Below are 27,542 nucleotides of genomic sequence, written 5' to 3'. Positions count from 1 at the left end.
GGCTTGAAGAGAGTGCAACCATCTCCCTTCCAATGGAGGTGAGCGCAATCATTCAAAACAAGCTTCCCCGAAAGCTTGGTGACCCGGGTAGCTATGCAATTCCGGTGAAGATTGGAGATATGGAAGCCATGGATGCTCTTTGTGATCTTGGGGCAAGTGTAAGCTTGATGCCCTTCTCAATTGCAAAAAATTTAAAAGTTGGTGAGATGAAGCCAACAAGAATCTCAATACAATTAGCCGATCGTTCGGTTAGGTTACCAATGGGAATACTTGAAGATGTACCGGTACAAGTGGGAAGAGTTTTTGTACCTTGTGACTTTGTGGTGATGGAAATGGAGGAGGACAACAAGGTTCCTCTCATTTTGGGAAGGCCGTTCTTGAACACGGCGGGAGTGGTAATTGATATGAAACAAGGCAAGCTAACATTGAATGTGGGAGATGAGAAAATTTCTTTCTCATTCTCGCAAGCCATGAGGAAGCCTATGTATGAGGATATCAATAGAATCGATACTCTTGACCGAGAAGTGGAGGAATTGAAGATGATGAACATAGCAAAGATACTCTACAAGCGATCCACACGGAAAGTTTGTACAATGATGATGATGAAGCTAAGGGGTACAAGTTGTTGCTAGACCAACCCCTACATGGCAAGGCAAGGGAGTTTGAAGCACTTAAGGTGGAGGTAAAAGAGGAGAGGTCTACGCCTCCTCCTAAGGTTGAACTTAAACCCCTTCCCCCTTCACTTAAATACGTTTTTCTTGATGATAATGAGACTTATCCCGTTATTGTCAATACCAACCTTGATGACACTTCCCTTGAGAAACTCCTAGTTGTGTTGAGGGAGTATAGGAGTGTCATTGGGTATGCCATTGATGACATTAAGGGGATAAGTCCCACGATATGCATGCACAAGATTTTGCTTGATAATGATCATGACTCCTCAATTGAGCACCAAAGAAGGCTCAACCCCAACATGAAAGAAGTTGTTAAAAAAGAGGTTTTGAAACTTCTTGAAGCGGGCATAATCTACCCTATCTCCGATAGCAAGTGGGTTAGCCCGGTTCAAGTTGTTCCAAAAAAAGGGGGCATGACCATTATCAAGAACGATAAGGGTGAGACCATTTCTACAAGGTCGGTCACCGGGTGGAGAATGTGCATAGACTATCGAAAATTGAACAAATCCACTCGGAAGGACCACTTCCCTCTCCCCTTTATCGATCAAATCTTGGAAAGGTTGGCATCACATAGTCACTATTGCTTCTTGGATGGGTATTCGGGATTCCTCCAAATCCCTATCCTACCCGAGGATCAAGAGAAGACTACATTCACATGCCCTTTTGGCACCTTTGCTTATCGAAGGATGCCATTTGGATTATGTAATGCACCTTCTACATTTCAAAGGTGTATGATGTCTATCTTTTCCGACATGCTTGAATCATCAATCGAGGTATTTATGGATGACTTTTCTGTTTGCGGTACATCTTTTGACACTTGCCTAAGTAATTTGATTAAAGTGTTAAAAAGATGTCAAGAGGTGAACCTTGTGCTTAATTGGGAAAAATGTCATTTCATGGTTGAAGAGGGTATTGTGTTGGGACATGTTGTTTCTAGTAGGGGCATTGAGGTTGATCGTGCCAAAATTGAGGTTATTGAGCGCCTCCCTCCCCCCACTAATGTGAAGGGTATAAGGAGTTTTCTTGGACACGCGGGTTTTTACCGCCGGTTCATTAAAGATTTTTCCAAAATCGCTAAGCCGCTCACTCAATTGTTGGTAAAGGATGCCCCTTTTGTGTTTTCTAATGATTGTTTGCTAGCCTTTGATAGGTTGAAGGAAGCTTTGATCACGGCTCCCATCATTCAACCACCGAATTGGGAGCTCCCTTTTGAACTCATGTGTGATGCTTCGGACTATGCCGTTGGATCTGTGCTTGGGCAAAGGAAGGATAAAAAGCTCCATGCCATCTATTACACTAGCAAAACTCTTGATGAAGCACAAAGAAACTACACAACGACTGAAAAAGAGCTCCTAGCCATCGTCCATGCTATCGAAAAGTTTAGGTCTTACTTGGTGGGCTCCAAAGTTATAGTCTTCACCGACCATGCGGCTTTGAAGTACTTGCTGTCCAAGAAGGACGCTAAACCAAGGTTGATTAGGTGGGTCTTGATCTTACAAGACTACGATATAGAAATTCGGGACAAGAAGGGTGCCGAGAATGTAGTAGCCGATCATCTCTCACGGCTACCGATCGTAGAAGGTGAAATTGAAGCTTTGCCAATTGATGATTCATTCCCGGATGATCAATTATTCGCAATCATTCAAGCCCCGGCCCCATGGTTTGCGGATATTGTAAATTACTTGGCTTGCTCCATCCTTCCTCCCGACCTCACCTATCAACAAAAGCGGAAGTTCCTCCATGATGTCCGCCAATACTTTTGGGATGACCCCTTGCTCTTCAAACAAGGTGTTGATGGTCTTTTTAGAAGGTATGTCCCCGACGATGAAATTCATGAAGTTATCACAATGTGTCACTCCTCACCTTGTGGAGGACATATGAGTGCTAACAAGACATTGGCGAGAATATTGCAATGCGGTTTCTATTGGCCCTCTATGTTCAAGGATGTATGGGGAGTTGTTAAAGCTTGTGACCGGTGTCAAAGGACCGGTAATTTGTCAAGAAAGAACGAAATGCCTTTGAATAACATTTTAGAGCTGGAAATTTTCGATGTGTGGGGAATAGATTTTATGGGACCTTTCCCATCCTCTTTTGGGAACAAATACATTTTGGTGGCCGTCGACTATGTATCAAAGTGGGTTGAAGCGGTTGCATCTCCTACAAATGATGCTAAGGTAGTAGTCAAGTTGTTCAAGAAAGTCATTTTCCCTAGGTTTGGTGTGCCACGTGCCGTAATAAGTGATGGAGGATCGCACTTTGCAAAGCGATCTTTCAAGGCTCTCCTTGAAAAATACGGAGTGAGGCACAAGGTGTCATTGGCTTACCACCCTCAAACAAGTGGTCAAGCTGAAATTTCAAATAGGGAGATTAAGTTGATACTAGAGAAGACGGTGAATAGGTCAAGGAAGGATTGGTCATCAAGGTTGGATGATGCTCTATGGGTCTACCGCACCGCCTTCAAGACTCCTATTGGCACCACCCCTTACAAGCTCGTTTATGGGAAGTCATGCCATCTACCGGTGGAACTGGAACATCGTGCGCACTGGGCTATCAAAACCTTGAATTTTGATATCCAATCCGCCGGAGAAAAAAGGATGCTTGACCTCCATGCCTTGGAAGAGTTGAGGTTAGATGCATATGAGAGTGCAAAGATCTACAAGGAGAAGACCAAAGCATGGCACGACAAGCACATCAACAAGAGAGAGTTCAAGGAGGGTGACAAGGTCTTGCTATTTAACTCCCGGTTGAAGTTGTTTCCGGGAAAGCTAAAATCAAGATGGAGTGGCCCTTTCACCATTACAAAGATATTCCCATATGGCGCCATTGAGATTTCCAACGACAAAGGTGAACCATTCAAAGTTAATGGCCAAAGGTTGAAAGCATACTTCGATGGTTTCGTGCAAGAAGAAACAAAGGTAGTTCATTTAGATGAATTTGATATCCCTCGTGATTGAAAACGTAATATGGTCAAGCTAGTGACAATAAAGAAGCGCTTCCGGGAGGCAACCCGAGTATTTTAGTAATTTTACTCAAAAAAAAAAAAAAAAAAAAAAGGAGAGTAAACGTGCCAAAAGCAGCAAGTATTCTGCCAAGTTAAGCACGTCCGTGCCAAAATCAGCACGTCCGTGCCAAAAGCAGCACGTCCGTGCCGATAATGGCACGTCCGTGCTTTTACAGGCAGAAAGTTGAGAAGTATTCTGCCAAGTTAAGCACGTCCGTGCCAAAAGCAGCACGTCCGTGCCAAAAGCAGCACGTCCGTGCCAAAAGCAGCACGTCCGTGCCGATAATGGCACGTCCGTGCTTTTACAGGCAGAAAGTTAAGCACGTTCTGACTTGAGCTGCACGTCCGTGCCAATGCTGCACGTCCGTGCATACCAAGTATTTAAGGCCGAAACTGCTCGAAAAAAAGAAAAAAATCCACAATTTTTTGTTCTTCCTCTCAAACCCACGGTTCTCCTCCTTCTCTCTAACCCCTCTTACTCCTCCTCTCAACCCTCAAACACTCAAATTCTCACCCAAAATTCAACATTTCCCACCATAATCAACACTCCTTTTCAACAAAAACGCAAAATACTACTCCTTTCTCCAATCTTCAACCCAAAAATCACCCATTAACCGAAACCCTAAGAAGAAAAAAATCAATTTGGGGGTTTTCTTTTGGATTGAAATTTTAACAATTGGTTGAAGGAAAAGGTTCAAGCAAGGGAAAGGAAGGCTAGGAAGGTTCATTGGCGGGTTTTACACCCACGTTAAGCTCGGTATAATCGTTCCTTCCACTTACTATTTCCATACTTGAAACTTGTTGTTTTGTGCTTATTTTTGCTTGCAATCTTGGTTGAATTGATAGTTGTTGAGTATTTGTGCTTTTATGTAAAGCATTATGGGTTTAATTGAATATTGTGAGGATTAATTGTTTAGGTTTTGTGAGTTTTTTGTGATTGTGTGGATTATTCTTTGTGGTGTCCTTTGGTGTGGCTAAGTCTTGGGTATTTGACCTTAAAATTTCTTGGTGAATTGGTTTAGTGTCTTGATCTCTTTGTGTGGCGAGTTTAGTCATTCTAAATAAAACAAAATAAAAACAACCATGCCAAGAAGAAACCAATCCTGAAACACCTCTTCCCTTAGATTTAGGAACCCATCGCCTCCTCCTCCCGTTGATCCACCGCAAGTGGACACAATGGGAATAGTTTTCGCTGACCAGGCCTTTTCGGCCAATTTCCTTAAAATCAGTAGGAGGCGGGTCAAGCCCACCAAATTCTATGATAGTGAGGTGGCGGACGCCTTAGGGGTAGGAGCTGACATCACAATGTTATTCGAGGGAGCCGACCTAGGTTCTTGGCTAGAGTTACATGCCTTAACCTATAGGAGACTGACCCTAGAATTCCTCTCCTCCCTTTGTGTGCACCGTGACACCACAAGATCCCCCCGTTACATGACCTTCCAGCTCATGAATGCCCAACATAGAATGTCCGTAGCGAGAGTTAACCAAGCTTTCGGGTGGCCTGTTTCTGGAACTATGGGGCCTAAGGATAGGCAACCCCGTAACTATATGGCGGGTGAATTTTGGAGAAGAATCACAGGGCTGTTTGGGTATAACCCTAGAACTGATAAGGCCACAGCCATTATTCACCCTGCCTTTAGGATCGCCCAGCGTACCATAGCGAACACAGTTTTTGCTAGGGGAGACAGTTCAGGGGTCGTGTCTACTCGAGAGCTTTACTTTCTATGGCATCTGAGTGAGGGTAGTACGAGTTTAAATGTGGGGTCTTGGTTTATGGACCACCTAGAAGATGTTGCCACAGGATCAGGCAACATCACCATAGGTGGTATGATTACTATAATTGCTGCTGCTCTTAACCTTGATTTTGCAGAAGAGCAGGTTGTTCCAGGTCCAACACAGTTGGATATGCAGTCGCTGAGAGCCATGAAATGGCTCACGGATGTAGAGGGGAACCACCCCTATTTGTGGTTGGTGAGTAGGCGCCCCTATGCCTACTTACCCGACCCCGAGGCTACCGCCATCTACAACCAGGCGAACTGGATCTTTGAGAGGGACTTCCCTTGGGCTCCCGGTCAAGAGGGAGAGGAACAAGGGCAAGAGCAGCAAGAGCAACAACAACATCATCAACAACAACAATTTCAGCAACAACCAGAATTTCACCAGCAGTACGAGTTCCAACAAGGGTACCAAGAGGGGTACCAAGGTCAGGGCATGGGTGAAGGCAACCCATTCCTCACCTTCGAGCAGCAGATGGCTAATATGAATGCGAACTTCGCCCGCATGAATTCCGAGTTTGAGACCATGAGGAAGTCAAATGAAGACTTGAGGACTTCTTTTGACGGAATGAGGTCAAGCTTCGAAGGTCTTCGATCGGAATTGGGCGACTTCCGAAATGTATATCACCATCTCTACCCCGGGGGTTCGAGCTCCCAAGGGGGCCCGAACCAATGAGTTAGTATCTCCTTCCCCTTCTCTTTGTGCTTATATTGTTTCAACATTGGGGACAATGTTTATGATAGCTTGGGGGGGAGTATTTTCTCATTTACCATTGGTTCATGCTGTGTTCTCGTACGTATATGTTGATTTGCATGCCCCTATTCCCATTTCCCTAACATCCAAACCCTTTGAATCCAAATTGCTTCCTTTGAAATCCAAATCCCTTGCATTGTGAATACTTCTCCTATCCCTTATTTAGATGTATAGTTATTTTATGCCTAAAAAAAAAAAAAAAAAAAAAAAAAAAAAAAAAAGAGAGAAAAAAAAAGAGAGAAAAAAATGAAAAAAAAATGAAAAAAAAATGATGAAAAAGTGCCCAAGGATGAAACTCATATGACGATTATATGTTTTGCTTGCTTGACTCTTGAGTGATGAGTAAAAGTTTTTTTTAGAAGAGTGTGTGCACGAGTTGGGGGTCATTTAGAGGTCTATTAATCTTGATTGCATTGGAGTATATGAAATGAAAGCCAATGAATGCTCAATTGCACGCCTAGTATAAGATATTGTCTAATTTGCTCAAGTAGGATATGTTTGAATAAATTTGTGGTCCCTTGTGCCCTTGATGTGTCCCCTTTCCTCCCCGAAATGAAACTCTATTAGGGAATTGGTTCTACTTGTATCATGTGTAATAAGTGGCGTAATAAGCCACACGTTCTCAATAAAGAAAGAGTCGCTCACAGTTAAAAGAGGCGAGGGCATTGAAAATTGAAAAAAAAAGAAGAGCATAAAAAAAAGGGGAGAACAAAAACTACCCCAAAACTTCTAAAAAAAAAAAAAATAATTCTCTTCTTTAGAGGTCAACTCGTGGATGCCTCCCACACCTTGTTTGCATTGTTGTTTCTTATGAAATTCCCGAGTTAGAGTGTAGTTAAGGGGCCTTGGGTGTGCATTTTGGGAGGTGGACTAGCATTTTGAGATTTTATAACCGAAAGAGGGCTTGTTACAACTTTGGAATATCTAGGTGTGCTCTAATGAAATAGTAAAAGGCCAAAGGAAGTATCCTAGTGCAACCTTGTTTAGTTCTCCTCTCTACCCCCAACTCATGTGTACATTTGTATGATTGGTAATTCTTGAAAGTTGTTCACTTGTCTTGCTTTTGAATCACATCCCGATGAGTTGACTTGGGCTATAAAAAAAAAAAAATCCTGTGTTGTTTTTGTGGGAGTTGTGGGTGATTCTCTTTGGAAACCCTCACGAGAGATGGACTCGTCCTACTAGGCGACTTGTAGGTTTAAACGGCTTCTCACTTTTGCTAAAAGTGATCGTTCGGTTTATTGTGTATGCCTACCCTTTCTTGGTTTAACTTTTGCTTCAACCTTCTATAACAAGTTAGTTCCCTCTATTTGTTTTGTCATGACTAGTTTGCTCGAGGACGAGCAAAAGCTTAGCTTGGGGGGATTTGATAACTTGCTATTTTATGCGGTTTTAGGGCGTATTTGAACCTAGTTTACCTGAACAAATTTGTGTTTTGGTTCACTTTTACCCTATTATTATGCAATTTTTGTGTATCCTATGCTTCACGGGTTGTTAGTGTTTTTGTTGAGATTTTAGGTCCAAAGACGACCAAATGAAGCCCATGGTTACCAAACCGAGGTTAGAAGCAAGGAAATGATGGAAAGAATCCAAGTACAAGAGCATCGTAGAAGAAAACACGAAGAAAAGGGCCCAGAAGACCCTGCACGGCCGTGCAAGATGTTGCACGTCCGTGCAGGAGTGCAGACTTGAAGCCATCTTTCTGCCAAGGCTTGCACGGACGTGCCAAATATTGCACGTCCGTGCAGATGATGCAGCACGGACGTGCCAAAGGTGCACGCCCGTGCTGCAGCAGGTCGTCTTAAACTGAGTTTCTGCCTTGGTCTGCACGGACGTGCCAACTTCAGCACGTCCGTGCAGACCTACAGTTTACCCGTTTCTTGTTTTCACCGTCCTCTTATTTTAGGGGGTAATATAAATAGCCCCTTTGGACCATTTTAGAGGGGTTCCCAATTTTTCCAGATTTTCATACTCCTCTTAGTTTGAAACACAAAAATCCTCAAATTAGCATAGATTTTAGTTCTTGTTTTGAAGGTTTTTCAATCCAATCATTGTAGAAGACAAGTTCCACCATTGTTAGTCAATTATTGAAGCTTCTAGTAATTTTTTCTTACTCTTTCTTTCTCTCTTCTATCTTTAATTCTTGCTTTTTATTAATTGTTTGGTTGTTCTTTGCATGTTTAATTGTTAGATTCTACTTAATTCTTAGTTTTAATTTGTTCATGAATTCCTTGAAATCTTTAATTGCTTTAACCTCCATGGATTGTGAGTAGTCTAATTCCTAGGGTTTGGGTGAACCCTCAATGTAATCACCAACACTTGTTGCATGAACTAATTTGTTAATTGTGGGGTGTTAATTAGTTGAGTTTAAGAGGTTTCATTGTTAATTCTTGTAATTGGCCATTGCTTGAATTATTTATCTAGCTTCCTCAACGAAGGATCGAGAGATGAACTTGAGGAAGCTCCCTTATGCTTGATTGACTTGATTTGCCATGAGAATAGGAATTTCTAGTCAAGGGAATTTGCATGTTATCGTGAGGATGTTTTAACACTTGTTTCTTGCCCATAATCACGAGAGTAGGTTATGGTTTTGATGTCAAGTAATCCCTCTAGCTTGAGAGAGTAGTTGGGTGCATTTGATAACTTCCCCTAATTTATCCCCTAAATCACCATTTCTATGCATGCTACTTGTGGTCCGTGATGAAGTTTAGTGGTGTAACCCATGCCCTAGGCCTTCTTAATATTGTTAATCACCTCTTAGAATTAGTTGATTTGAATTAGAATAGTGTGACGTAATACCAACTTAAAACCCCCGACTTAATCTAGCTTGTTTAAACAATAACATTTGGTGGTTGATTCAACGCCTCTCATGGGTTCGACCCTTTCTTGCCCTTGCTACTAGTTGAGTAGGATCGAGTTAGGTCTTATTTCTTGATAGGTTGACGACGTCCTATCAAGTGTCAAAAGGTCACTAGCTCTTTCACCCATTCCTGTAAAAGGTGACTTGGTCATTTTACCTAGCAAGCATGACTCACAATTTTCAAATGATTCATAATCAAATGATGAAAGGAGTCCATCCTTTTGTAATTTTTGGATGCGCGACTGGTTAATATGACCTAACCTACAATGCCATAGGTAAGTTGGGTTTGAACCATCTGTTCGTTGATTTTTATGATCTATGTTATAGACATGGGTCGTATAATCTAATACATATAAACCATTAACCAATTTTGCACTAGCATATAACATGTTATTCTTTGAAATAAAACAACACTTGTCTTTAATTTCAAAAGAAAAACCTTCAGTATCTAAAATAGGAACTGAAACAATGTTTTTAGTAATCGCAAAAACATAATAACAGTTATTAAGAACCAAAACGAGTCCAGATGGGAGCTTGAGTTCATAACTTCCAATAGCAAGTGCAGCAACATTTGCTCCATTTCCTACTCGAAGCATCATCTCTCCCTTTGCTAGCCTTTTAATCAGTCTTAAGCCCTGTATTTCATTAACAATGTGAGCACCACAACATTCATTGTAAGAGCCTTCATCATCATGAATTAGCTTGACGAGATCAAATCCAGCATGGAGTGAAAACAGAATAGTGTCATGAGCAGAGTCATCATCAAACGGTCTCCCTAGGATATCCATCCAATTGAGTAACTCAATTAGTTCCTTGACATGGGTCCTAACTAACTGACCAGGTATGAGTTTCTTAGCTATTATCTTACAATGAATGTTGTAAGTCTCAAACCTTACACTGTCAGTCCAGGAGAAATATGTCGTGGGAATCGAATCAACAATTTCCTTGACATTCTTGTCAATGACGCCTTCACTCTCTAATGCCCCTATGCCACCTCTACAGATAGCATGTAGGGACCCTCGCAATAAGGTTGGATCATAATCCTTAAATATTCTCTTCCAACAGGTTGGAATAGAAGCTAACATGAGATTCCTGATTTTCTCTGCATTCGAATTATCTTTCGCATGTCTTTCAGGAGTTAACCCCACTGTGAATCTGCTTTCAATGGGAATGTATAACCCAGCTTCGAGCTTGTGGCTCTTAAGAACACTTCGTAGCTCATTTTCCCATTCCTTGCAATTTCTGAGATTTAGCCTTGTTTTCAATTTGGCTGGCAAGTTAGTGTTGTCGTTAAAGCTATTCATCTACTAACAAAATCAAAACGAGGCAAAGTTCAATAATTATGTTTAATAAAATTAAAATACCTTAAGCGAATTAAATAGGTTACTTTAAAACACTTTATTCAATTTTTAATTGATCCAATTGAATTAAGTGATTCCAAGATCCTTTATTTGTGTAATAGTTGACCGGACTGAGGCCCTACCATTAAGCATTACATTTTCAAGGTGAGTAAACTCTTTACGGATTACAACTCTTGTAACTCTTGGTTGAATAATCACCCATCACATGATTAATTATTACCCTTTGCTTCAAGGTTCTAAACGCTTTAGGTAACCTTGTTGAGTGTGACCAACTAAATGTGTAGAACGTGATCTACCCCAAATTACCTAAGATAACAAGTGACACCCTGTGGAGGCAGACCCACCACTCACGATCGAAGGGTTGTTGGGTATCTAATTGAAAAGTAATCTCAATATTACCGGGACCTAGATTTATTATGTTGTGATTATTTAGTGAACTCTAGCGCATCATCACAAGCATCAATAAAATCTAACATGCATAATCTACTAATGCATAAATTAAACATGACATAGTATGACCCCTTAATCCTAAGAAAACTAATAAAGCAAAAACTCTCACTTGAACCTTCATGGATCTCATCCATCTTGCTCCTTTGGGCCTTTACTCCATTGGCTTCTTGGATTAATTGCAACCTGTAATACTATTCTATTCTATCTACTACTTAAATAAAATAAAATAAATTACAAAAAATACTTTATCGGTACGCAGACCGTACTTAGATTACAAAAATACATCACGATGAGCAGATCGTATTTAGAATCTACGAGCCATACTAGTCTATATATAGCAAAAAATAACATCATATATTATAAAATGCCATATAATAAATCACTCATCATGCTTTCCTAAACTACAATATCAAATGTTCATAATTAAGGAAACATGGCACCTAAACATCTCATATTTTAATCTGTAATTAGATAATATCATATATTATTCATGACCATCTTTAGAATATCATATATTTTGAATTAGGCATGAGATATAATCAAATCTTATTTTAATCAGGAAAGATAAATCATATTTATTCTCCTTGATTATCCTAACTAATTTAGGAGATTCTATCCTAATTACTTAGTCAATCACAAAATTTTAAATCAATTATTTCCTAAAATAATTATGGGATAATCTCATTATTTAAATCAATTATTATCCATATAGAATCTTTTGCTCAAAATATCTTTAAAACCTATCAAAAATAACAACTTTAATTTTGACAATTATCCTTTCAAAATAAAAATCTGATTTTTAAATTTGAATTTTAATTTATTTTTTTTTTGAAATTGCGTCAGCCACCGTGGTGTGGCCAGCCGAAGCCAGCCACGGTGGCCGTACACCGTGAGGTGTACACTACAAGCAGCGACGCACAACAGCAGCAGCAGTGGCACACAACTGTTGCGGTGCTGCTGTTGCTACCTCGCCTGACTGGAGCTGCTGCCCCTTTTGCCCCGAGCTTCTTCCCACCCCAACCCCTCCCTCTTGGACCACCACTGGCGATAGCCACCGTGGCTGCGCCACCCAGTCGCGGCTGCCGCCCAAAAACAGCCTCAAAAATTCCCTTTTTTTTGAAAAATTTAATTTAATTAAAACAACCCTTTGTAAAAATAAATTAAAGTGGTCCAATTAATTTTAAAATCAAATCACATTCAATCTTAAAATTAGGGTTCTTCATGAAATTAATTTTCAATTCAATTTAACATTTAAATTAAATAGTTTGATCATGCAAAATTCATAATTTATACATGAAAACAAATAAATTAAATTCATGAAACACATAACAATCGAAATTTTTCAAAACCAAAACACAAAAATCAAAATTTAGGGTTAGTGTTTTCGGATCTTCGAAAATAGGGTAGGGGGTCGAATTTTTCGAACAAAATATGGGCAAAATTCGGTCCTTTTAAGGGTTAATTCGAGCGAAATTAAACAACTTTTAATGATTCTATATGTTAAATCTCATTTAAAATAATAATTGACCTATAATTAAATTATTCTCCCTCTTAATTGAATTAAAATTGTGGACTACAAAGAATCAAATTCAATATGTGTACATGCATAGGCTAACTGGTACCACTGTAGGACTATAGATGCACTAAGAAAAATTGCGTGAATCATATTCATAAGCATCTAACAACCAAGATCAATGCATAACACATAAATAATATAGAATTATACCTTTGAAGTGTGAATCCACGTGTGATCGAGCAAGAACAATAAGGAGATCAAGAACCCCAAGTGTGATTCCTCTACTTAGTCCACGAGCAGGGATTGAACCTCCACTAATGATAGTTAGTTGTGATTGAACACTTCAATGAACCTTCTACGGAGAAGAGAGACACGAACTAACCACGAACCACCACGAAGAACACCACACACCACCAAGGAGGGGTGGCCGTGCGGTTTGGTGAGGGGGGGGGGGAGGGCGTGCGTGAGGAAAGAGAAAGTTTAGGGTTTTGGGAATTGGTTGCCTTGTTTCACAATTCACTGACAATTGAATGTCTTGTGTCATGTCTTCTTTCAACCCTAGGCATGGACTTTATTTATAGATCATATCTAGAAATAAGAGTCCATGTCAAGCCCAATTCCTAACTCTATTCTAACTACTTTAGCCCAAACCCTTTTATGGTTTGTCATAGCCTCATGAGGCCCATTAATGGGCCTCACACTTGTTCAATCCAATACTCTTGTGTGTGACCTCATAGGATCCATTCTATTGGGCTTTGGACTAATTGACTAGCCCAAAGATCATTTATCATACCTAGCAACAGACAATGACGACCCAAAAGAATGAACTAATTATCTCCATAATAGCGATCCTTGATATATCTAGTAATTACACTTGACGAAGACATAATTCCTTCAATTTTTTCAAAATTTCCACCAATTAAATTTGCAGATTAGGGTTTATCAAACCCTAATTTCGTTGATTGGTTAGGGTTGTGCTGCGGTGCATGCTACTTTGTGGTGTGTGTGGTTTGAAGTGATGCGTGGTGTTGCGTTCTGTTGGGGTGTGCTACATGTGTGGTGCGCTTGTGTTTTGGTGTGTGTGCGGAGTGCTCGGTGTGGTGCTCTGTATTGTTGGTGTGCTCTCGGGTGTGCTGTGTGGTGTGCGTGTTGTTGATAGGCCGTCGTCGAGCCTACCAAAGATAAAAACCTAACTTGGTCTCTCTAATGGGTAGAAAGGGCAAGTAAGGGTCGATCCCACAGGGACTAAGGGGAGCATTAACAAATTTTGATTTGTGATAAGCTAAGACAAGTCTTTTTGGGTTTTGAGTTATAAAGAAAAACTACAAACAATAATAAAAATGATCTTGGGAAGGTATCCACCAATTAAGTCATTCACAAACTACAATTTAACATACAAAACATAGCATTTGGGGATAAATTAGGGGAAGTCATCTAAGGCACCCAACTACTCTCTCAAGCTAGAGGGATTACTTGAATCATGAATACAACTTGAATCATGAATACAACCTACTCTCGTGGTTACAAAGCATAAAGCAAGTGTTAAAACATAATCACAATGACACAAACATTCCCTTGACTAGAAATTCTTATTCTCATGGCATTTCAAGTCAATTAAGCATAATGGAGCTAACTCAAGTTCATCTCTCGATCCTTCGTTGAGAAAGCTTAGATAAATAGTTCTAGCAATGGCCACTTACAAGAACTAACAATGAAACCACTTAAGCTCAACTAATTAACATCCCACATTAGCTAAATCAACACATGAAAACAAGTATTTGTGAATTCATCAATGGTTTCAACCATCCTAAGTAAATAAACTACTCACAAAACATTATAGATTCCAAAACAAAGGGAGTCAACAACTAAGAACATGGATTCAAACACTAATTTAACATAAACAAGCAGTAAACCAGAAAAGATACAAAAATAAGCAATTAAAGCAATAAAATAAGAGAGAGAGTAAGAAATTCTCATTGATATTGCAAGAAATAATCAAATCTTCAAGTCTCCTTCCTTCAATTCTTCATATTCTAAGCTTTCAATAAGTTTTTCCCACTTTATCTCTCTAGAAAATGAGAGTTTCTCTCTCTAAAAACCCTAACCTAAGCTAAAACTACACTAAGAAGCTCCTCCCCGTACAATCGGAGCTAAGAAGGTATTTATATTACCCCAAATAGAAAGGACGGAGAAAACGAGAAAAACGACTCGTCTACAGGTCGGCACGGACGTGCCAAAGGTTGCACGGATGTGAAGACCTGTTAAAATACGAGCATTAGCTACTGCCTGAGCTTGAACGGACGTGCTTCATTTGGCACGGACGTTCAGGGACTTGCACGAACGTGCCACTTATTAGCACGGACGTGCAACCCTTTTCTGGCGAAACAACTTATTTTTGGGAGGTCATAACTTCTTCGTTACTTATTGGAATAAGGCATGTGACCAGTAGTTGGAAAGCTCTTGAGATGAAATTTATTCTCCAATTTGAATCACTTCAAAATGTTGAGTAGAACAAAAGTTATGATCAGTTGAAGTTGACCCTTGTGCAAACAACCCTTCAAAGCTTTCCAAAAGCTTTTCATTTCTCTTTAAGGCACTCATCCTTCTTCCTCCATTGCTCTATAAACCAAGCTTTCCCTTCTCCTTGTTCACTCATGATTGATCACATCCATATATGGTGCTAAAAATAGCTACATTACATCAAAAACACAAACAACCCGTGAAGCATGGATGGTACAAAATTTGTATAAAAATAGGATAAATAATGAACTTTGATGTCGAATAATCACAAAAACAAGGTTCAAAAGTACCCTAAAATCATACCAAATAACAAGTTATTAGTTGTGTGGTGTGTGTGCTGCGTGGTGCGTCTCTGTTGTGGGAGTGTGTGTGGTGTGTGCGTGGTGCGTGGTGTGCTGGGTGCTGGTGTGTGTTGTGCTGCTGCAGTGCGTGTGCGTTGTGCGGTATTGGTGTGTGTTGCTAGCATAGTGCCTTGTTGGGTGCTGCGAGGTGTGGTGTGTGCGCAAGTTGTTGGCTGCCTGTGTTTGTTGTTGCGCCCCTTGGTTGCGTTGCTCGTAATTGGGTGTGATGGCTGGCGGTGATAAAAATCCTCCTCCTCCTCCTCCTCCTCCTCCTAAATACGAGCCGTTCACGGATTATTATCTTCATCCGAGTGAAGGTTCTCAATTGGTGATTTGTCCTGTGTTGCTTACCGTCGACAACTATGAAGAGTGGTCGAGATCGATTCGCAACAATCTTCGTTCCAAGAGCAAGTTCGGGTTTGTTGATGGTTCTATTGTCAAGCCCGATTCCACACACGAGGATTATCGTCAGTGGGGTATTGTTAATTCTACTGTTGTTGCTTGGATTTATAATACTCTTAATGCTAGTATTCGTTCAACTGTTATTATTCCTGATGATGCTAAAACTTTGTGGGATGATTTGCGTGATCGTTATTCTCTTGGTAATGGTCCACGTATTTTTGAACTTAAACATGATATTGCTGATTGTAAGCAAAGAGGTCGTTCTGTTGCAGTTTATTATGGTGAATTGAATAAATTGCAGAATTTATTGTCTATTTATGTGAAATTGCCTGCTTGTACTTGTTCCGCTGCGAAAGAGTATGCTAAGTTGCATGAGAATGAGTTGTTGCATCAGTTTTGTCTTGGTTTGGATCCTAAGAAGTTTGGTTCTGTTGTTTCTACTTTGTTGATGAGTGATCCTTTGCCTACTATGAATGCTGCTTATGCTAAGGTTGTTGCTGATGAGCGTAAGCAATCTGTGTCTGAGGCACATGAGACCTCTTCTTTGTCTACGACTGTCGGTTATAATGCAACAGGTACGACTTCCGGTCGAACATCCGAACGAGAGGAGTGTACTTATTGTAAGAAGTTTGGTCATGACAGGGACCATTGTTATGAGCTTCATGGCTTTCCGGGTGGAGGTCGTGGAGGTCGCGGTGGTCATGGAGGTCGTGGTGGTGGGTCGTATAGTAGAGGAAAGGGTGAGTTTGCTGGTGCTGCTGGTAGTTCTCGTGGTAATAATGAGCCGGTTTCTGATTCTGATCGTGGGAGTGTTCCTACGATTTCTGATGCTCAATGGAAGGAACTCATGTCTGCTGTAAAGGGTGTTAAGTCTGGTTCTTCGTCAGATGGCACTAAACTTGGTACGTATAATTCTATTGAGTGGCTCATTGACACTGGAGCTTCCAATCATATGTCTGGTAATATTGATCTGTTCACTGATTTACATGATATTTCTTCGCCTGTTGGTTTACCCAATGGGAAGAGCACGACGGCCACGAAGGAAGGAAGAGTTTTTTGTCTGATAATCTAACTCTTGATAATGTTTTATATGTTCTTTCTCTTAAATGTAACTTGTTATATGTGTCTCAATTGTTAGAAAAACAATGTTATTTTAATATGTTCACTGACAAGCTATGCATTATCCAGGACCGCAGTTTGAGGAACCTGATTGGAGCAGGGGTACAATATGATGGGGTCTATATTTTTTGTCCAGTTCGTGCTTGGAATCTGCAGGCGATCAAAGTGGTTATTTCAGATGCAAGTTTGTTATGGCATAGGAGTCTCAGGTATCCGTCAATGCAAGTTGTGAGCTCTCTTTCGGGAGTTTCTAGTAGTAGTAGTACTCATAGTAGTAACTCTGGTTGTTCTTTTGATTGTGCATTTGTTTTATGGGGAAGCAACCCTGAAACTCTTTTCCGTTAAGTGTGAATAAAGCATCTGTGATTTTTGATTTAAATCACTATGATATTTTGGGGTCCGAATAAAATTGTTTCTAGTTCTGATGCTTGTTCTGACCATTGGTGATGATTTTTCTCGTGCTACTTGGGTAGTGTTTTTGATGGTTGGTAAATATCAGGCTTCACAGTTAGTTCGTGAGTTTTGTGCTATGGCTAAGACTCAATTTGGCCGGAAAGTAAAAGTGGTACGTAGTGATAATGGCCAAGAATTTCTGAGTTTGGGGTCTTTCTTTGCTAAGAAGGGCATCTTGCATCAAACGTCGTGTGTTGACACGGCTCAGCAGAATGGCAGGGTTGAACGTAAACATTATCACATTTTGAATGTGGCTCGTGCTCTTCGGTTTCAGCCAAAGTTACCAAAGTATTTTTGGGGTGAGTGTGTCATGACTGCGGTTCATCTGATTAACAGGACTCCAACTACTATTCTTAATGGAAAAACTCCACATGAGTGTATGTTTGGTCAAGTGCCATTGTATGATGGCTTATGGGTTTTTTGGATGTCTTGCTTATGCTGCGAATCGTCCTCGGAATATGCATTTGGATCCAAACTATGGTGCAATCGAAAATGGTGTTGCCCCCCCCCCCCAAGATTTAACACAGCGATCTCTCTTAATGTGCACTCAAAAAGAGAGATTAGGAACTCACAAGATGCTCAGAACTGATTTAGAGGAAAACAGGAAGAATTGAGAAAAGAGAAAGCAAATTATGATGTGATTTCTAACCTTATACACCTAAAACTAGATAATATTTACATGTTATGAGAAAGAAATAGATCATTTTATAAAAATTTAGAAAATGCGCTAAATAGAAATCATGCATGTAGGCCATACTGGGGCAATTTTTGGTAAAATGCTCTTTTGATTCAATTTTAAACCTTAGACACCTAAAACTAGGTAACATTGACATGTTATGAGAAAGAAATAGTTCATTTGATAAGAAATGTAGAAAATGGGCTAAAAAGAACAACAAAAAGTAAAATAATAGAGTAATAAACAAAAGGGACTAAGGGATGCGGCTATAAAAAGAGAGACACATACTTCAATAATTCCTATAATAAACCACACAAAATATGGATGCACAAATAGAAATAAGCCAATTACTTGCTACAACAAAGCTATATGATGCAGCACTCAAGGGAGACGTACCTTCATTGCTCAACTTGCTCGAAGAAGACCCACTTATCCTTGATCGATGCATCATCGAAAAATCCAGAAGATATATGCAGTCGTCGTTACATGTAGCAGCAAATTTTGGGCATGTAAACTTTACTAACAAGATAATAGAAGTCGAAACCTTGCTTTTGGTGTGTTAAAGTAGAGAAAGAGGTGGAGAAAACGGCTTAACCTTTTGTATTAATTATAATCACATATATATACACAATACACAACATGCCTAAAACTCCTAAAAAGATAAACTTGCCAAAGATACAATATTAACAAATATAACCAAACCGACTCTAATACTCCCCCTCAAGTTGGAGCATGCAAATCACGAATGCCCAACTTGCGCAACAAAAAACCAAACTGTTGTCGTCCAAGAGCCTTGGTAAGAATATCTGCCAACTGATGATTAGTCGAAACATATGAAGTAGAAATATTACCCTTCAACAACTCATCACGAACAAAATGACAATCTACCTCAATATGCTTTGTACATTCATGAAACACCGAATTCTTAGCTATATACAGGGCCGACTGACTATCACAAAACAACTGCATAGGTTGTGAATGATTGACACCAAGAACAAACAAGAACTGCTTCAACCATTTCAACTCACAAGTAGTGACTGCCATAGACCGGTATTCGGCTTCAGCCGAGGATTTTGACACGGTAGGTTGTTTCTTAGTCTTCCAAGAAACAGGGGATCGACCTAAGAACACAAAATAACCTGACAAGGAATGCCGAGTCAAAGGACATGCCGCCCAATCACTGTCACAAAACGCCGTCAAGCGTAAATCCTTCATAGGTCGCAACAAGATGCCTTGTCCAGGACTACCTTTAAGGTAGCACAAGACACGAATAGCCGCATCCCAATGAGAAACCTACGAATCACTAAAAAAACTGTGCCAAAACATGCACTGAATAACTCAACTCTGGTCGAGTGACCGACAAATATACCAATCGTCCAACCAACCGACGATACTGTTCCGGTTGATCGAACGACTCAACGGAAGCACGTGCAAGACGATGATTCTGCTCCATGGGAGTGTCAATGGGTTTACAACCCAACATACCTGCCTCAATCAAAATATCCAAAGCGTACTTTCGTTGAGAAAGAAAAAATACCCTCCGGACTACGAGCAACCTCAATGCCTAAGAAGTACTTAAGCACATCCAAATCCTTCATATAGAAGAATTTGCACAAATAGGCCTTAAACCGAACAATAACATCATGAGATGAGCCTGCAATAATCAAATCATCGACATAGACAAGAATATGCAAAGAGACACTGCCTTGTACATAGCTAAATAGAGAGTAATCAGCATATGAGTTTTTGAACCCAAAACCTTGCAGAACACTAGAAAACTTCGAAAACCACTATCTCGGGGCTTATTTCAAGCCGTTTAAAGACTTTCGCAACCTGCAAACTTTGCCAGGTACCGGAGTACTGTACCCTGGAGGAAACTGCATATACACCTCTTCATCCAAATCACCATGAAGAAAAGCATTATGAACATCCATCTGATGTAACTCCCAATTCAAAGAGACAGCAACAGCTAGAAAAAGACATACCGTACCGGTCTTTGCAACAGGAGCAAACGTCTCATTATAATCAACATCGACAACCTGTCGATTGGCATGAACAACCAAACGAGCCTTGAGACATTCTACCTTTGACTTGTCGGTGTACTTGATTTTGTACACCCAACCACTGCCAATTGCCTTCTTGCCAGGAGGAAGGTCCTCAATGGTCCATGTGCCATTATGCTCTAAAGAGTCAATCTCATCTTGCATCGCCTTTCGCCAACCGACATCTTTAACCGCCTCTTTGAATGAAGACGATTCCTTTTCCTTAGTGATCATCGCAGAAAACACCTATGTCTCACAGAAAAACGATTATATTCAACATGACAAGCTATAGGGAAAGGTTTGCCTGAGGAACAAGATTGAGGAGGGACAACAGTTGATGGAGTGGGGTCTATATTTTTTTAGTGATGACAGTATTAGTGACGTAGTGACGATGCCACGAAGGAGGACGTTTAACACGTTGACCTTTACCCAAATTATCCGACGAACTCCCCGTCAAACTCAACGGCGAGATCACAATATCTTCATCAAGAATTTTCTGCTCAAAAATCGTACCCAAGCTAGAATGAGCCCCATCATCCGAACCAAAGACACGAGATGGGTGGTGAGGAGCCTCGGGTCGAGGCGGACTGGCACCAGCACCCGCGCGGGACTGCTGCGTGGTGCTGGGCTACGGGTGGCCAGCAGCGAGCTCCCCTCGTTGTGCTGTTGCTGGGGGATGCTGCTGTGGCTGGTCTGCTTCGTTGCTGCCCTGTCCTACGGGCGCAGGATATCCTGCAGGCTGGCTGCTCGCCAGAACCTGCGGGCGCGGGGTGTTCCTACAGCCTGGCAGTATCTGCGACGTGGGAGCAGCACCCGCGGGACAGGGGCGCAGGTCTAGCTGCGGCTAGACCATGGGGCTGTCTTGGTCAGCCGTAGCTCCCCTCCAAAACTCCAAATCAACCCCACTATCTTCTTCCCAAGTCGGAGGTTGTACAAAATACTTTTCCCACAATAATCGTCGCTCATCCGGAAGGGACTCAAGATACGGGAATTTTTCCTCGAAAAATTGAACATCCCGACTCACAAAAAACTCATTTGTATCCAAATCATACAAACGCAAACCCTTCTTCCCGTGCAGATAACCAACAAAAATACACTTTAGCAGAGACAACAGCCCATACTACGGGATGTACTCCATGCGAATGACTTCCCCAGAACCCGAAGTCCGATACCTATCAACAATGCGAGTGATGGAGCCAGAGAAAGAGGGAACATCGAAGAAACAAAGCTCGCACTAGAGACACCTAGAGGCGGGAGATAAAGCCCAGAGAGTCGGCGACATCCCAGATACACACCCGCCAAACTCAAAGTCAGAAACCCGGTTTGAAGCAAGGAGCGACGAGCCCAAAGACACCCAGAGAAAAGCACCAAAGTCAACAAAGATTTAAGAAATCAGCCGCATCAACGGCGCATCAGAGACTCAAGATAGTTTAGGATTTTCTAGTTATGTTTGTAACTCTTGTAAGTCGACGAGGTCGTCGATAGCTTAAGTGGGGGAGGATGTTAGAATCTAACTCCTTTTGATGTATTATATTCCCTTTAGTTGCTTTCCTAGAGTTTAGTTTATGTTTTCTTAGCTTGAGGTCCCATTATTGTGTTACTGTCAGTTCAGTGTTCACTAGGGATTCTCCTTGTAATCAATTTAAATCTCTTTAGAGGGTTAATGATTAATGAAATCTTAAGCCTTCTACCAAGTGTTGCTTTGCTTTTATGCTTGTTAGTTATTAAACCTTTATATATATATATATTGTGTCTTACTTGCATAATAGCTCCCCTCCAAACCAACTTGATGCTTTAAGAACTTGTGGTTCGGACCCGCTTGTGCTCGCCTTGAAGTATCGGCCGTCACAAGCCCCGACCACCCGCACTCCATCGCCCAAATAGACGTGAGTGCTCAGTTGATTTAATTTCCCGCTTGGGTTGCTTTGTGCTCACGAGCCCCTCTTTCGCTCAAGGCTAGCGTTCTTGCCGCCAAAAGGCAAGAGCGCGCCGCAAGTTTTGGGGTCCAAACACCAGGACCGTGACACTTAGACATCTAAAAGTAGATAACATTGACAAGTCATATAGGCTATATTTAGGCCATTTTTTGTTAATATGCTCTTTTGATGTGATTTCAAACCTTATACACCTAAAATTAGATAATATTGACATGTTATGAGAAAGAAATAGTTCATTTGATAAGAAATGTAGGAAATGGGCAAAGTAGAAGTCATATAGGCCATATTTAGGCCATTTTGAGTAAAATGCGTATTAAACCTTAATAAAATGCTTTTTTGATTCAATTTTAAGCCTTAGACACCTAAAACTAGGTAACATTGATTCAATTTTAAGCCTTATACACTACTAACCATTTGGTTGAAGGTAACTCCATAGCTTTTATTTATTTATTTATTTATTTATTTATTTTTTACTCTAGTGTCATTATATATTTAGGGTAACTTCTATTCTATCTTTACTATCGACCTAAAAGACATATCAATAATAACACATGTTATTTTTCTGGTGTCTATCTTATATTTTCTAAAAAAAAATTAAGAAAAATTATATGGAAAACAAATTTTCTACCTAAATTATATAGAAAGCAAATTATAAGCTTAAGTATAAAACAAAATTTCTTATTATAAATTATGGTTCCTTCCATAATGTCGTTTATAGTCAAAATGTGTATTTTAAAATGTATGTGTGGCAAATAGGCTCCTTTATAATAAATAATTATAATATTTATGTAAATTTACTTATACAGTGTTAATTTAAAAATAATTCAAAAGTTTTTGTGTGCCCCGGTGTACAATAATATGACTGTACATCCAAATCTCACACGTGCCACAAGCAATCAACTCATTCATGAAAGCATCAACAACAATCCCCAATATTTTTCTCACTCATGTTTCTTCAACCAAACAAAAGAATATTGCAACCAAATTCAACCTCAAACCACAAGAAGATTGTTGTATCTGTATAGAATTTCAATCCCACTTATCTTAATTTTCAGCCTGCAATTGATTGACCTATTGTTGATAAAATTACGAACCCTAAATTACTCAATTGCAATACTTGCTTTCAAATTTTATCGAAGAATTCCAGTTGATTTTTCCGGTCAATTTCCGAACCTTCAATTCAAATCATGGCGTGAAATTCAAATATTTAACTCTCAAATCATGATTGAAGCTACATGATGGAAACGACTACAGTATTTGGCAATGTCAAAATAATCTTTGTTTTCCTGTTATTATTGCATTTGTTTTCATTTATTGCATTTCTCGCTAATACTTATGGTGATTCTTCTGATTATTTTGTGGTGTTGTCTTTCACTTTTAGTTTCAACGTAGTTCTAATACCGGTGTATCACAATTTATATTATCAAGGTACTATGCAATTTTATTGATACGGAGTATATTCATAACCCTCTGTAAATTGTTGTTGGTGCTTGATGCTTATGTATTATCAAGCTACTCTGCAATTTTATTGAATATAAGAGTATATTCATAGCCCTTTGTAAATATGCTATTAGTTAATTGGAAGAGAAAATCATTATATTCATAAAACAATTTTTTATTGTGTTGTTTACAAGCCTATTAGTTCAATTAGTCGAGCACTCTATGCTTCTACGCACAGAGGATGTAGGTTCAAATCCTACGTAGGCTATTTGTTGTATTAACTTAACAAATAGTGATTCTAACTAGAGACAAAAGTGACCCTAACCAAAGGCAAAAATGATCCTAATTGAGGACAAAAGTGATCCTAATTGATGACAAAAGTGACCCAAATTGGGGATAAAAATGACCCAAATTGGGGATACAAGTGACTTTAACCGAGGGTAGAAGTGACCCTAATTGGGACAAAAGTGACCCCGAGCGAGGGAATAAGTGACCCTAATTGGGGGCAAAAGTGACCCTAACTGAGGGCAGAAATGACCCTAACTGGGACATTTGAGCGAGGGAAAAAGTGACTTTAATTGAGGGAAAAAGTGACACTAATCGAGGACAAAAGTGACCCTAATTCGGGACAAAAGTGACTCTAACCGAGGGTAAAAGTGAATCTAACCAAGGGCAAAAGTGACCCTAATTCGAGACAAAAGTGACTCTAACCGAGGGCAAAAGTGACTCTAAGCAAGGATAAAAGTGACCCTAATCAGGGAAAAAATAACCATAACCGAGACAAAAGTAAAGTGACCCTAATCGAGACAAAAGTGACCTTATTCAAGTGAAAAAGTACCCCTTACCATGGACAAAAGTAATAAAGAGTGAAAGTGACCACAACCAAGGCAAAAGTAACCCTAATCAAAAGCACTTAATTAATTAAATGATCCTTACTAAGTTATATATAAAAATGGCCAAGGTTACACGGTTAGACCAACAATAGGAATACACCAATACGAAAGTGTTATGTATAGACTATGTGGGGCTTGAACCTACACCATGTACACTATAGTACATTGCTCTACCATTTGATCTAATAGCCTTGATATTAAACACTTCAATTTCCATTTCTATTATAACCATTAAAATTAGGAAGAGAGAGGAAAGAAAATACTATGGTTTCAAAAAAAAAAAGGAAAGAAAATACTGTAAATGACACTGACACGCGCGAGCAAAAACAAGGAAAGTGATTACTTTCCTCATTCAACCCGCCACACAGTATATTAATGTAAATCGGGTTTTTAAAAAAATTTGTCAAAATAATTACTACCTCCGTAAAATATTAGTTGCAACTTTAAAATATTTTATATCTCACAAATAATACCCTAAAGTTACAACTAGTATTTTTTGGAGATAGTATTAAAAATTTACATGGCATAAGATCTAACCTAGTAATACTTAATTTATGGGTTATGCATTTATAAATATATTGAGTCTTATCTCTCAATTTCTTTTGAGCACTATTTGGGTTGGGTTTTTTTTTTTTTTTTTTCCATCATTTTTTTATAATTATGTCGAAAAATCGATTTGTTGATAAGATTTGTCTGGTGTAGCTTCAAAGGTTAACTCTTACATTATCTACCAATTACAACAAATTTGTTTTATATATTTGTCTTACTTCATCTCTAATTTGGGTGGAGTAAACAAACTTGACAGATGGAGAAGAGACAAGAGAGAAAAGCCCACCCCAAAGCTAGATACTATTGTAAACCAAATAACAATAAGAAAGGAATAGTCCGCTTATAGCCTTGATGTCATTTATTTCTTTTAATCAATGTGGGACAAACGCTAATCAAACTTGCACATAAGACATGTTATAAATTAATAATGCTAGTCTGTTAGAAGTTACAGTTACAGTGAAAATTTAGGATAAAAAATTTTCAAAGTTTGCCATAAATTTCGTGCAGTGAGGTTCAGCAATGGAAGTAGCTTCTGGTATCCAGCCAGTAATCGTTGATGATTCAAGAAAATAAAATGCATGTGGAGTAAACGCTAGTCTTCTTGTGGAAATTTAAAGATCGATTAATAACCCTTTAGACCTATAGTAGGTTTGCTTTACAATAAAGTGAAATATATAAATTAATTTAAAATTTTTTGACTATCAAAAAAGAGAGTAATCTTCAAAATTTCTCTTAATTTATAGGAACAAATATAGTTATATGGGGTCTAATTTGATTCTTTAACAAAATAACAATTTTTTATTTTTATTTTTATTTTTTAAATGTATGGTTTGCAATTATACATGGCTTTTCGCCCATTATGGGGAAAGAAAAATAAATTTACACACATCTAGTCCGACGACTAACGTTGGAATTAGTAAAATTGAGACTAAGGGTCTGTTCTGTTCAGCTTAATTTCAGTTCAGTTCACTTCATTTCAGCTCAGCTCAGTTGAGTTCATAATTTCCTTCTCTCATAAACAATTCATTTCAGCTCTATTCAGTTCACTTCAATTCAGTCCCTATCAATTCAGTTCAATTCAGTTGTTTTCAGTTAATCGAAACAAGCCCTAAGTCACATATTCTAGTATCCAAGAAATTGCAGCGAAACATTGTAAATCTTTCTCGAAAGCGCTCATCCTCATCATACATGCATAATGAATTTATGATACGAAGTATACGACTTTCTAGTAAGTTTTGAGTACTAAATTGTGATGTAAAAGGTCACAATTTAAGTCAATTGATAAAAAAGTTTGTTGCCTGAATCTACTAGCTCTATTCTTTTATGACTATCATCTTTACATTTCACTCCTTATACCAAATATTTTACGCAATTTCACCTATCTATATTTTACTTTTGTTAAAGGACCAACTCAACAAAAAAAAATGCTTATATGCACTATCACGCTTCCTCACATGGGATTCTACTTTTTTTTTTTTTTGAATAGCACATGGGATTCTACTTGAAATGAGAGGTTAATGAGATTTAAATTTGTGATCTTTGTGTCACATTGGCTATGATACTATATTAAAATATTAATAGATTAACTTAATTAATTAAAAACTTAAGCCGATAGTTGAAGCCAAAATTGGTTTATAAACTCTATAAATTTAAGGGAAATTTTCAACGGTGACCCCCAATTTCTATTATGCACACATGGTAACCCTCTTGAAAATCAATTATAAAAAATGACCTTGTTTAAGAATTTTATCCCATTTATAACCTTATTTCATTAAATAGTTAATTAAAACTAACTATGGTTAGATTAATCAATAAAATAAAATAAACTAAGAAAATTAAACCAACCACCAAACTAGCCACCTCCACCGACCCCACCTGCCAGCCACTATCTCCCCTTCCGACGATGCTACTCCAAGCTCCCCTCGCCGGCGACGCTGCTCCACCTCGACCACCGCCCAGCCAGAACCCCTAACCCGCCAAAGACCCTCCCTCTCTCTCCTCCTCACTGCCACCACACCTCTACCCTTCCTCACCTCAACCCGACACCGCCCACCTAACCAAGAACCACACCGCCACCAGACCATTGCTCTTCTTCCCACCACAACCCACGAACCTCCTTCTCTCTCTCCTCTGACCTCTCTTACGCCCAGATCTAAACCTGACCCGACAAGCTTTCCTCCTCCAACCATAACCCACGACCCTCCCTCTCTCTCTAGGATGGGTTCTGCGATATGGGGGTGGTCTGGGATGGTCGTTGTTCTGCGTTCGACAGTCTAAAGTGGTCGGGGTTGGGCCGGGTTCGGCGGTCTAGGGGTGGTCGGGGTTCTGAGTTTGGCAGTTTGGGGGTGGTCTAGGTTCTGTGTTCGGCGGTCTAGAGGTGGTCGTGGTACTTGGGGTCGTCGGCTGTGAAAGAGGAAGGGGTATGGTGGCTAGGTGGTGGAGATGGTGGTTGTTAATTAATTATAGTTAATAACTATAGTTAATTTTAACTATAGTTAATTTTAGTTGACTATTTAATGAAATAAGGTTATTAGTGGGATAAAATTTTAAAATAAGATCATTTTGTATAATTCAATTTCAAAAGGGTCACCATTGATGTGTAGTAAAACTTGAGGGTCGCCATTAAGAATAATTTCCCTAAATTTTATCGACCTTTTATTTTACATGTCGGCATGTGTTAATTTTTAATTATTTTAGCCAAATATTTTCTTACACTAATAACATTATTTATCAAACACTTGTAGACAAAAGAGTCAACAGTGACCGATCAGAAAGCCTG

At 39.4% G+C, this 27,542-nt stretch overlaps 1 protein-coding gene across 1 annotated transcript; it reads left to right on the top strand.

The window, feature by feature from the left end:
* Positions 1 to 15,478: 15,478 nt before the first annotated feature.
* LOC110705822 lies at positions 15,479 to 17,118 on the top strand. The gene is made up of 2 exons (XM_021883755.1): positions 15,479 to 16,657; positions 16,843 to 17,118. Exons 1-2 carry the CDS (start codon positions 15,479 to 15,481, stop codon positions 17,116 to 17,118), a joined length of 1,455 nt encoding a protein of 484 aa, XP_021739447.1.
* The last annotated feature ends 10,424 nt before the right edge of the window (positions 17,119 to 27,542 follow it).

This window comes from Chenopodium quinoa, unplaced genomic scaffold (genome assembly GCF_001683475.1).
Source record: "Chenopodium quinoa cultivar QQ74 unplaced genomic scaffold, ASM168347v1, whole genome shotgun sequence".
Classification (NCBI taxonomy): Eukaryota; Viridiplantae; Streptophyta; class Magnoliopsida; order Caryophyllales; family Amaranthaceae; genus Chenopodium; species Chenopodium quinoa.
Note: the sequence above shows the minus strand (reverse complement) of the source record. Positions and strands in the feature narration are given on the sequence as shown.